The sequence below is a fragment of the Glandiceps talaboti genome, chromosome 12 (assembly GCF_964340395.1).
Source record: "Glandiceps talaboti chromosome 12, keGlaTala1.1, whole genome shotgun sequence".
NCBI classification, from domain to species: Eukaryota; Metazoa; Hemichordata; class Enteropneusta; family Spengelidae; genus Glandiceps; species Glandiceps talaboti.
This window is the reverse complement of record NC_135560.1, coordinates 19,731,215-19,743,847: the sequence shown is the minus strand read 5'-3', so window position 1 is coordinate 19,743,847 and position 12,633 is coordinate 19,731,215. Positions and strand designations below refer to the sequence as shown.

The following is a 12,633-nucleotide window of genomic DNA, read 5'->3' as shown; positions in this document are numbered from 1 at the left end:
AGTTAGAATAAAATCCTTCTCAATTAGTATATCATTGACGTTTCAAATAAAAATTCTTTATCAAAATGCACCACACATAACATACGGCAGATTGAACATGTTTGAACAAAAATACTGACTGATCATTTTATTCTGTGATGTGTACTTTCATTTGCAATGCCCCCCCCCCCCCCCCCCCCCCCTCAGTGTTATATAAGAAAGCAGTTACAATCATTGCAAGGAACTGGATCATTTAACCTCCTCTGTAAAGTGCTTAACAGCATTTAGGTGTATCAACACACGAAGACATTCTCATGTGTAATTTTATTTAGCTTTGGCGGATCACTCAATTTTAGATCTGTGATGTCATTAAACTATAGGTACATAATCCTCAGGGAACATACGATCATGGTATCAACATGACCAAATGGAATTTATGGTTACGACAATATATTTACCCAATACGTTCACACACCTAATGCCATAGGTGTGACCGCTATGTGCCAAATATACATTTGACATTTGTACAACTTGGATGAATACCATGAATGCAAAACAGTCTGTTACTATTCCAAGTACAATGTTGGTATGACAACCAACAGTCACCCATGTACCCCTTGTACATACTAAGTGTGCTAAATCCAATACATGCAATGTAATAATGATATAAAGTAAGAGTTTAAATGTCACTTCCAAAACACTGGAAATTGTCACCAATGATTTTTATTGAGCAACATTTAGTAGAAACAGATCACTATAATTATTACATTTACCATTTTCAAATGAACCTCTTGATAATATAAAATATGTATAAAGACTGACTGAAAGTCATCTGTGTCTGGCCAGGCCATGATTAACATGACTGTGATGCAGATGAAGGCAATGCTATCTAGGAAGTCATTGGTAAATCACCTTGTGGTGACAGATTCTGCTGTATCGTTTTCTGACATTGTCACTGTCTCCATGGTTACACTATTACTCGCAGGTGAGAATGATGAAGCAAAAATAACATCTAGCACACCCATTACTTCAAACAGGCTTTCTTGATATTTGAGTTCTTTGTCAATTTTGTTATGAAGACTTTCAAACTGAGTGACTAGCTCTGGTGACTGACTTACGATGGACGAATAAATCTCTGAAATAAATGATGAAATAAAAACGAAATAAGGTTAATCTCTTTAAATTTTGAGCATAAAGAACTTTGTTAACTGTACTATGAGTCTGACAACATAACTAAACTCAAAGACACTCACAAAATAACTTTTCTAAAGAATGACACTTTTTTGGTTAAAAGGAACCAATTAAAATATCTGTACTTTCCATTGATATCAGCAACCAATCATAAAATTTGTGTCATTCAGCAATATGATTATTCATCATTTGAAGATTTGCATAATCAACTTTCTGAAAATGAATCAGGACCTAACATCTCTGACATTGCTATATTCAACAAATGAAAACAGATATAACATCTGGTTTTATGCTAATTTCCACCAATCAAAAGAGGTGGAACATATTCAACGATGGTAACTCACTAATGACAGTTTTCCTCAAATCAAGCCTCAAAGATGAATTCCCAATCACAACAGATGTTACACTTTTAGTAATGTTAAGGCTCCACCAATCGCATCCTCTATTACATCACTACTCACCAATCACAAGATTTGTCACATCTAGAAGAGTGTTTGTATATTTGCCACTTGTTATATGTTTATATAGAAAGCTGAGCATGAGTTGTAACCATTTTTCATCTCGACCAGACACAGCAATTCTTAGTCCATTTCTCCTGATTAGTTCTTGAAAAACACTGACTATCACCCCTGGGGACTTGGATCGCATCATTTTCTGAAAAATAACGAGTTTAAAATAATTACTGGGTAGGAATGCCATGCTTCAAAAGTACACTGTAGTGATAACTGGTTCACAGTAAAGTGTTTGAATACTTGAACAGGAATGTGAATTTAATTTCTCAGTTGACATGTTTGTATTTGTACTGAAAATCATAATACATCACTAGATTAATCCTCTTTCTACCAGGGGTTATTTGTTTGTATACAAAAAAACCTACAAGTTGGGAAATACAGGATGAACTGCCCATTCAGAAGCAAATACATTTTCAGTACAGCTAGTCTTACATGACTACCTATCTATAAACAAGACACTTCGACACTATTATCAAGAACACTCCAAGTGTGTACAGACAATAAAACTGCTGCTAACTTTATGATATAATAACAACTTTGAGTCAATTAGATCAATTTCTTGAAATTCTTTGTTATGGCAACATAACTTTAGATTGAGTTTTTTGATCAAATAATTAGCCAAACTGCTTAGATCGTGAAATAGGTTTTTGCATATATTATATCTCTATCATATTTCAATAGAAACAGAGTTTAAGTAGCTGAAGTTGATGAGTCTTTTATGTTGAATCTAACAAACAACAGCTGTCAATGAAATCTGTTGTCAAGCATTTATCAAAGATTGGGTGGGACAACAGTGTGAATTGCATGCACTGAATACAGAGATATTTAGATCACTGTCCTGGACACCAGAAAGGTTGGATGGGACGACTCTTCCACAGACAGCTTGCATGCACTAAATACATAGAAATATCGATCACTGCACAGTGCGTTCTACAATCGAAAAAATGTACTTACATCCGACAGCACAGTATCCAATGCTTTAGAATATTCAAATTTCTTCAAATGTTTGTCATATTTGGCTAAACGTTCTCTTCTATCGTGTTTGACGACAAGGTCATCCTAGGGTCAGCGTAAATGAAAGATAAATCAAAAGATTCAGTCGCTTTATATGTAAATTAGAAAAACACCTTCTACTCAATACACTTTATTTCATGTATAAAAATGTTTTAATCACAGATATTTTCATTCAATTTCTCTGAAGAGAGGTTCTTTGAGGGAACTTTGACTTAGAAAAAAAAACCTTTACCCTTATCACTTCTAATTCATTCATAATTCCAGATAGAATTAGAAAATATTCCCACGCTGGAAATTTTTTATCAAATTTTTATCAAGAATGTCTCTTTGGGAAAAACTTTGACTTAGGAAAAAATAACCTTTACCCATATCATTTTAATTCATGCATAATTCCAGATAAAATTACAAAATATTCCCACGCTGGAATTTTTTATCAAATTTTTATCAAGAATGTTTCTTTGGGAAAAACTTTGACTTAGGAAAAAATAACCTTTACCCATATCATTTTAATTCATGCATAATTCCAGATAAAATTACAAAAAATTCCCACGCTGGAAATTTTTTATCAAATCTTTATCAAGAATGTTTCTTTGGGAAAAACTTTGACTTCGAAAAATACCCTTCACCCATAAAACTTTCACTTCATGCATAATTCTGAATGAAGTTACAAAACATTTCCTTCATGGAAATTTTCCATCAAATTGTAAAGCAATTGGTCTCAGGATGGTTTTTACAGCCTCCCAATGGATATATCTGAAATGTCATCATTATCTGACGGAGTTAATCATTTTATGTTCCAAAACTCTCAAGAGCTATTGTATAATCATTATGAATATCAATTTCCACTCATAGCATAAATACTTTTTGTGGAAAAGTACATTGGAATGAGAGTGAAACACCTAATAGAAGTACATTACATTTGTTGATTCATTAATGAATTACATGTCTGTAAATATATCCATTAATTGTTGTAATTTGTCATTATTTTCTATTCATACTAAATAAACTGGCTTATAATACAACAATATCATTATCAAACAATATTTTGAAATTGATATCATAAGTGATACAGACAGATGTTTGGGATTATGTTGTCTTGTGGTTTAGTAAAAATAGTGACAGTAATTTAAACACAATAAAACCTCAAAATTTATGATCTATATGACAATGTAGTAACAGATCCAGTCAGTTTCAGCATCCTCTTTGTATGTGATTCAACAGATGGTACACCAATGTTACTGAAATTGTCACGTGTAACCATGGTAACCTAAATGCATATTATTCAAAAGATGGAAACATGCCTATATCATACTATTGTAATGAAATTGTCAATATAACCGTAGGTTATTTTGATTGTAGTATTTTAGTAGTTTTATCAGGTCATTTATGTATGTTTATCTCATGAGTTTAACTGTTATGTACTTAATTTTATTTCATTTGCTAATGTTTTTAATTTTTAAATGTAATTGTTAAGCGCTTTTGAATATTTGTTTTAAAATAGAACGGGCGCTATAGAAAATAAATCAATGTTAAATTGAACAGATGGAAATATGCCTATTTTACTGAAATTGTCACATATAACCATGGCAATCTCAACATATGTTATTCAACAGATGGAAACATGCCTATATACTATTTTACACATATAACCATATGTGATTTAACAGATGGAAAGATGTCTATTTTAATGAAATTGTCACATGTAACCATGGCGTGAAACAAAACTTGTATTATGCCAATTTAACTGAGATGGTATTGTTTTTTTTTACATGACATCATTTTAAATTTTGAGTTTTTCCATTCTAATAGTAATTCCAAAGATTGCTCATGATGTTGTATGCCCTCACAGGCCAACATTGTCATATCATCCTCTCAAGTTATCTTATCTATGTAACCATGGATCTTGGAGGGTTGGAGGGGTCCCCTCAAAAATGATGATATAACACATGACTTACTTGCACTGGTCTGTATACAGGTTTATGTTGTAGAAAATATCGGTAATTTTTAGACTTTGTGGATGATTTTATTCCTTTTTCTTCTTGTGTAGATTCTGTTTTCCTATGTTGTATTGACAGCAGTCCATCAGCCATACCAACAGCAACGGTGTTCTCATCAGGCTGTGTACAGAACACACAAAATGATTCAAAACATGTACATGTATGCACAAATATCATTTGACTTATTTCAACAACTCTTACATTTTGACTATTTGATTATTTGAAAACTTTCATCAAGAACAATAGATTGACTAGAAAGATAACAATGTTAACACTGACTGTGAGTAATTTCACTCAGTCAAAGGATGAACTAAGAATACTATATGAGTAAGACAGAAATACAGAACAGATAAAACCAAATATGTAAACTGTGACACATGCATTGACTACTATACACACATCAATGTAAGACAACTTACTGATAGGGCCACACTGAGCACAGCTCCTGGGTAACTCAAACTATGTACTGTTTTATAGGTGGTGAGATCATAGACTTTTACATGTCTGAAATATACAATACACACCAGCACAGTGTGATTATTGAAAATACAAATAACAATACTATGACGTTCGTCTTCATTCTCATCCTTTTATTCTCTCTCTCTCTCTCTCTCTCTCTCTCTCTCTCTCTCTCTCTCTCTCTCTCTCTCTCTCTCTCTCTCTCTCTCTCTCTCTCTCTCTCTCTCTCTCTCTCTCTCTCTCTCTCTCTCTCTCTCTCTCTCTCTCTCTCTCTCTCTCTCTCTCTCTCTCTCTCTCTCTCTCTCTCTCTCACACACACACACACACACACACAAACTAAAAACATTAGCAGTAGTACAGTGCACTTCTATACAAGTAACTGATCACTGATACAGCAGCTCCAATACAAAACTGCATTGTCATATTGTTGTAAATAAGTGGATTACATAGTTGAATGTAAATGGAACAACAGCAGTCGTATCAACTCTATTTATATCAATACCCTGTACATCAATACATCTATCATAGCACACAACATGACACATCAAAAACACCACCACCACCTTATGTTACATGGGTATTTGGTATATACAAATAATGACCTTTCGCAAGCGGTGTGGTATTGTTGTAAAAATTATCGAAAAACATCAACAACTATGTACAAATAAACAAGCACCATTTGTCATTTCTATGCGGTTGTCTGACTATGTTTAGTTGTTGTTCTCTTCTCCAATTCTCTATTCCACTGCACAGCTTTGTCAAACACTCCCAGGGTAAATTTAAACAGGGGTGTACCCCCCCCCCCCCCCCCCAATATTAAACATCAATGTATTTTGAAGGATGGTTGGGGTTGCTGTTATTGCCAAATATTGATATTTTGGGCATTGGAGGGCTGTATACAGGCCATGACCTGGGAGTATGACCATGTTATTATTACATGTACACTAGACACTGCCTGGGCATCAAAGACATGTGCTTAAGGCTCAGCAGACACAAATTCTTTGACATTTTGAAGGTGATTTCACCTTTTTCTTGGATATTTGAGAAAATTCTTAAACATGGAATAGGTATCAACCCCATGATTAGGGAACTTTAAGATAAAAAGTCAACCCATGTTTAGGGATTTTTTTCGTGAAAAGGGGACCCATTTGGGTGCCACATACATCTTTGTATGGGGGTTCACCCCCCCCCCACCCACTCCCTACAAACACAATCCATACAGAATGTTATATGAACCAAATTTTGCTTGTACAGTGTTCTGATTTAAAATTTATAAACACAGATACCAACTTAACAAATGAGTGGTGCAACAAATAACTTTTTATGTCATATTCTTTTCATGACTTTTACTTGTCCAGTGTCTCTGCATTTCATAGGATCATAACTTGGGATAATGCTGATGTTTTTCCTATAATTTCCCCTCCAGCAAACTTAAAAGACAATCTTATGTTTCAGAACATTTCAGAATAAAGGAAATATTTTGATGGCATTGTGCATGTGACTACCTCTTTTCTGAGCAAGTTTTTGTTGAATACTCTTGTTACAATGTTAGTATTTACAAGTACAATATGATGCAACATGTACACAGCGCCCTCATATATACACTTTTAATTTTATTTGTTTTAAAATTCCTTTGTCTACTCACCGATCTAGTGACCCTGCCAATAATCTGTCATTTGTACTATTAAAACACAATGATGTAACAGTTTTATGGTGACTACCAAACGTAGCTAAAAGCCGTCCACCTGACAAAACATCCCACACTTTGATCACTGTTCCTCCTGAAAAAACAACAACAACAAAATCAAATTGGAAACAAGTTTACATCTGGTCAAAATTGATAAAGTTGTGTGTAAGTATGTCACATACACACATCCATTATATTATATTATCTTTGTGCCAAGTTTGAATGAAACTGACATTTTGATGTAAGAGACACATGCAAGCATGGGTGGATAGAACCTAATCCTGTGCCCCAAACTTTTACCTATTGCACTTTGACATCAGTCAGGAGAACCACACAGGTGACTACCAAGTATATAAATGTGGACTCCAGTGTTAAAACGTCCAGTGTTAATGCTGGAGGAAAATGGAGTGCCCAGGAAAGACATGTATTGTTCAGTAGAACCAAACTGAATGACATATCTCCTTACTTTACATAATATGGTAAATTTAATCAGACCCAGACTAACACTTGAACCCTGACCACCAAGGTAAGAGACCAGTGGTTTTAACTACTAAACCCCTGACAACTTGTAGAATAGAAACAGAAGGTGAAATTGGTGTATTTATACATATACAAGGCAAATAAAAAAGATTTACTATGTCAAAGTAGAAACAACAAGCAAAATAATAGTATTCACAGATGTATCCCTAAAACATTGTCTCCATAATCTTCAAGTTGAAACCTCATAAAAAATGTTCAATACTTGAAATCCATGATGCTATAAAAAATATAATATTTGTGGCAAATATATGGTTTATGAATTCCACTTTCTTAACTCACCTGCCGTCAAAAACATATTACTATTTGGAAACATAAGAACAGCATCAACAGGCTGTCCATGATCCACAGTCAGCAAACTGGCTTCAGTTCTGACATCAAAGAGTTTAGCAGTATGATCATAAGAACCTGAAAACACACAAAACAAGACAGATATACCCAATCAATCCACTGATAATGAATACCTAATCACTCTTGACTAATAATTAATCCTATTTTGTCCAACAAGGTTCCATTGGGAGAACAGTGCTAATGCACTGAAATGGTGTCTGTATATGAAAGATTAATAAATAAATAAATAAACAAGTATTTGTACTTTAGTACAAACAAACACCCCCTTGGGAGAAAGAAGAGTAAGTAATGTAGAGAGGTTAAAAAATAACATGAAAGTAAATTATAAAAAAGGAAACTGGGTAGTCTCAAAAAAACAATGTCTACAGGTTTTAAACACTCCTACTAGTTTTCACCCTAATCATTGAGCTTTATCAGATCAGCAAAGGATATCATGAACAGACTTTAAAAATAGTATTTTTGTTAATTAGGATTAAGGTAAAGTTTACCTGTCATGAGTTCCCCATGTATTTTACTGGGGTTACAAGTTATTGTACAAGGTATGAAGATCTAGGCAAATTTTACAAGATTTACAAGATTTACAAGAGTTCCAAACCGTAACAAATACACTGAAATACTCAGGAAAGTCTCATACTTTTTCAGGTACAAATTCATATGACAAACCTGTCTCAAGACAAAAAGACATTACTGTATACAAACATATGGTCAGACATTTATTGATAGATAATACCCAGTTGGAGATTTACAGATCATGTAGATTGTACCCATTAGACAGTATATTCAAAAGATACATTACATCTTTGTGACAATAATGTACTTAGCAGTACATCACTAATGTGAAATAATGACTTGATTTATTTTTTTACATGTAGCAGGTCTTCTGTAAATCATCCTTCAATTGGGGTCTTTGGGATTTGTGCTACAAGCTAGTTACACAACTGACATCAACTAAATGATGATTTGTAGTTTGAGAGATACAAATTGTAACATTGAGATGAATGGTAGCAGTGTTATTAATATTAAAGAGACACACACTGGCTAACAAAACATGTAATATGTGTCAAAAGGTGCACTGCAGGAGCTATCATTTTTACTTTATGTAATTTTATTTGTCAGCTACATACATGGTTTTCTTAGTGCTACTAATAGCACAATATAGAACTTACATGATTTCCCTTTTTTCCCCCAGAGATATAGTATAATAAATTCAAAACCTATCACTATTATGAAAATATTTTATTTGATTCTCAAAAATAAATTGTGGTGCAACACATTGGTAACTCAGAGACAGACCCTCCCTCCCCACCCACCCCCTGTTACATCAGCTTTTCACCATGGCTACAACACTCACTTATTGGCTACAGTATGTGTAACAATAAAATCCGTGAATTGATACTTGTTCCTTTGTAAGTTAAAGATCAGAGCTGGTGTGCTATCAACACTTGTAAGTGGTATCTGCTGCTGGTGCTATAACCAGTACTTACCTGTTAGGAGTAGATCTTTGCTGGTAGTACTAACGACACCAGTACGGATATAATCTTTATGCTCTCCAAAACTTGTAACTTCACTTTCACTTGCTATGTCCCAATACTTGACTGTATTATCATCACTACATGACATGATATGTAAATTGTCACTACTGAATTTGCTGACATGCACAGCACTGAAACATGAAAACAGAAAACTTCAATCAGAATGTACTCATTTATCTTTTATTCAGAAAGTCTGCTGGAATGGTTTCAGTTTAGGCCTTATTCAAAATATGGCAGAGGGAAATTGTCCCTAATATATCATGGAGATAAAACATAAAACTTTACATGAAAATTCTTAACTATTTTGGCTTTTCCTTCTGGTGCAAAGAATTGTTTCTGAAGCAGCACTCTTAGTGGTCAACTCAAACTGTCTTGTCCTCAAAAGAATGCCTTCTGAAGCAGCACTCCTAGTGGTCAACTCAAACTGTCTTGTCCTCAAAAGAATGCCTTCTGAAGCAGCACTCCTAGTGGTCAACTCAAACTGTCTTGTCCTCAAAAGAATGACTTCTGAAACAGCACTCCTAGTGGCCACCTTATACAATCTTTTGTTTTTACTGTGACAATACTGACACTATGACTCCCAGGTTAAGATGAATCAGTATAAGATGTAGTATTCCATACTGACTTAAAAATAGTCTATTTAAAACTTTTGTGATTTTTTTATGCTCTTACAGTACACAAACCTTCTTGGTAGTAAATACACACAATGATAGTTCATAGATTTTTCTTTCTTTGTATGTTGAATTTTGACAAAGTTTGAATTAAATAGTATTACATTTTACCAAAAAAAAATCCATGGATGACTGTTATAAAATGATAGGATGGTAAAATGTAACACTATTTAATTCATGTACCATACATCTCATGAAATGCTTAAGTACATGGGAATTTGGAAAATCAATAATCAATGGACATTTTTTACAACAATTCTGGGTTTTTTCTCGCATTGACACCACAACACTAGGGGATGCACAGTGGCAGTTGTGTTGAGTTTCTGTATTTGAATGGGGTTCTCGGGGTCCAGTGAGTCACAGTATGACGGAATAAACATTTTGAAATGTATCCTTTTTCCAGCCAGATGTATTCAGTGATGTAATTCCCTTTTTGACTGCAATAAACTCTCTTTAAATACAAAACAAATTTCCATATTTGAATTACTTAATAAATCATATCTTACTATACCTACTTGAGGAGAAGAACGATATGCAGTACAACCTTGACAGACTTACCCTTCATGACCTCTGAATGTACGTAGGATAGTTCTCCCTCCATAACCAACATCAAATAACCTGATCAATCCTTCTTCACCACCCGCCACAATCAGCTTCCCATCGCCACGGAAACTACCACAATAAGCAGTACCCTTGAACCGAGTGATGCCTTTCAGAATTTGGTTTGTTTGAGGACTGTATATTTGTACCTGGAGAAATGAGAAAGGTTTTTAAGCTTGTACTCATTATATAACACTACAGGAGGAATAAAATACCTCAAAATTATTGTAGACTATATAAATTGATATGACTAACGGAAGATTGCACAATGTCACACAAGCTCAATAAATGAACTTTATTCGTTAAGGGGAAAGGGGGTCTGGTGTCAATGCGATTGCTGAACTATATTTTCGCACTTCTAACCAAATTTCGAAAAAGTCACAATATTTACTACTGATAAGTTGATAAAAATTTATTTCTAGTGAGCTATACAGTGCTGGGTTTATGGTAGTATTTTGATGTGTTTGCCATCATTTCAGTAAACATTTTCATAAGGTTGAAAATTCATGTTTACCATGTTTTTATTTTACCCAATCATAGTGGTGTGACCGCTATATATTGCATCATGGTTTACATCATATATAAACGTGGGATGTCGCACTTGTGAATATTTGTCTAGGGGGAGGGAGGGGGTTTAGTCCTAAACGAACGATGTTCGCTTATTAAGTTTGTGCAACATTGCACGATTGTCCCTTAAGTCTACATAGCTATATACTGCACTTCACTTTCAGCATTGATCACTAGAAGTCATTAAAATCCAAACTAAAATTTAAAGTGGAACAAAGACAAGGCTAATATCTTCATCTAGGTGAGTTAGTCAAAGTCCAGTAAGTCACAAAAAAGAAAGTCACTTTCACCACCTCTGCATTACAAAACTTACTCAACTACATATGCTTATATCAAGACCTATTGTTTCTATTTTCCTGTTGTGTTGAGTCTTTATTTCCATATTACGATGTAGGTAGAAACAACAGACTGATAGATACATGCACTGGTGACAATACATACACATAAGCATCTCTGTTGTTTGTTCACCCATAATACCCTAATCCTCTGTATAGCAGGTCTGTTCTGGCTGATTTCAATAATTTTATTTCATCACTGGATATCAACTATCACCAACTGCTAGGACAAAATCAACTTCACTTTGTTCATGTTTTCAAATTGAAACTACACTTACCCTTGATGCACTGGTAACAGCAAAGTGATGTGGTTCTGTTGGTGAAAACTCTATATGACTAACAGCTCCAAACTCCTTTATTGTAACTGGAAACTGAAATAATTTTCACATTTTAACATTATTTCTTTTATATATAGTTCATAGATTGGAGGTCTCCAAGATCTATGTATACTATAGTTACACGTTGGGTGAGTGTCTGTGTCACAGTGTGTGTGTGTGTGTGTGTGTGTGTGTTAAACACAATTCATAAGCTGAGATGAGTCAATACCAATATCACATACATAGCATCGCATTATAGTATAAATACATGTACATCTCATTGCTAATTGACCTTTAAATATTCAATATTGGATTCTCAGTAGCCACGTGCGAAATTGAAGTCATTCCACACGATTGATGCATTCAAACTTCAAAGAAGTCTAGACTACATTCAAATTGGTGATTGTGTTCACACAAAAGATTAACTGATAATACATATCCATTATACACACGATTGCAACAATAAATCATGACCAAAGACCACACTACGGCCACGACAGCGATCAAAACATTCTCACACACAGAACACGTGTTACATGAAGTTATGAACCCGTGTTTGAAATGATGCAATTACACACGTTTTTCACATCAAATTACGATGTGGTATCAGTGATCATGCTTTTAGAATAATGTTATTTGTATTCGATGTTTCCTTACCTCTAAATTTTGCCAATAAATCGTATCTCTGGTGAACTCACCGCCAACACCACTCGGAGCTTGAAGGATCGGTGTCTTTTTGTAGGACGCCGCCATTTTCTTTTCCCTTTCTCCTTGATAGAGGGCGCGGTTAATAATTGTGGTGAAGCTTGGCGTTGCCCGGGATGCCCAGGATGCTGCATGCTGCACGACATACGAAATGCTGAGCTTGATGACGGTGGTTCAGT

The 12,633-nt window shown here is 34.5% G+C and overlaps 1 protein-coding gene across 1 annotated transcript; it reads right to left on the bottom strand.

Moving 5' to 3' along the window:
- Positions 1 to 762: 762 nt before the first annotated feature.
- LOC144443725 (U3 small nucleolar RNA-associated protein 15 homolog) lies at positions 763 to 12,502 on the bottom strand. The gene is made up of 11 exons (XM_078133268.1): positions 12,407 to 12,502; positions 11,711 to 11,803; positions 10,489 to 10,679; positions 9,212 to 9,390; positions 7,659 to 7,784; positions 6,798 to 6,933; positions 5,113 to 5,197; positions 4,652 to 4,813; positions 2,637 to 2,741; positions 1,632 to 1,824; positions 763 to 1,114 (listed from the first exon to the last, which is right to left on the bottom strand). Exons 1-11 carry the CDS (start codon positions 12,500 to 12,502, stop codon positions 888 to 890), a joined length of 1,593 nt encoding a protein of 530 aa, XP_077989394.1. The 3' UTR covers positions 763 to 887.
- Between the last annotated feature and the right edge of the window lie 131 nt (positions 12,503 to 12,633).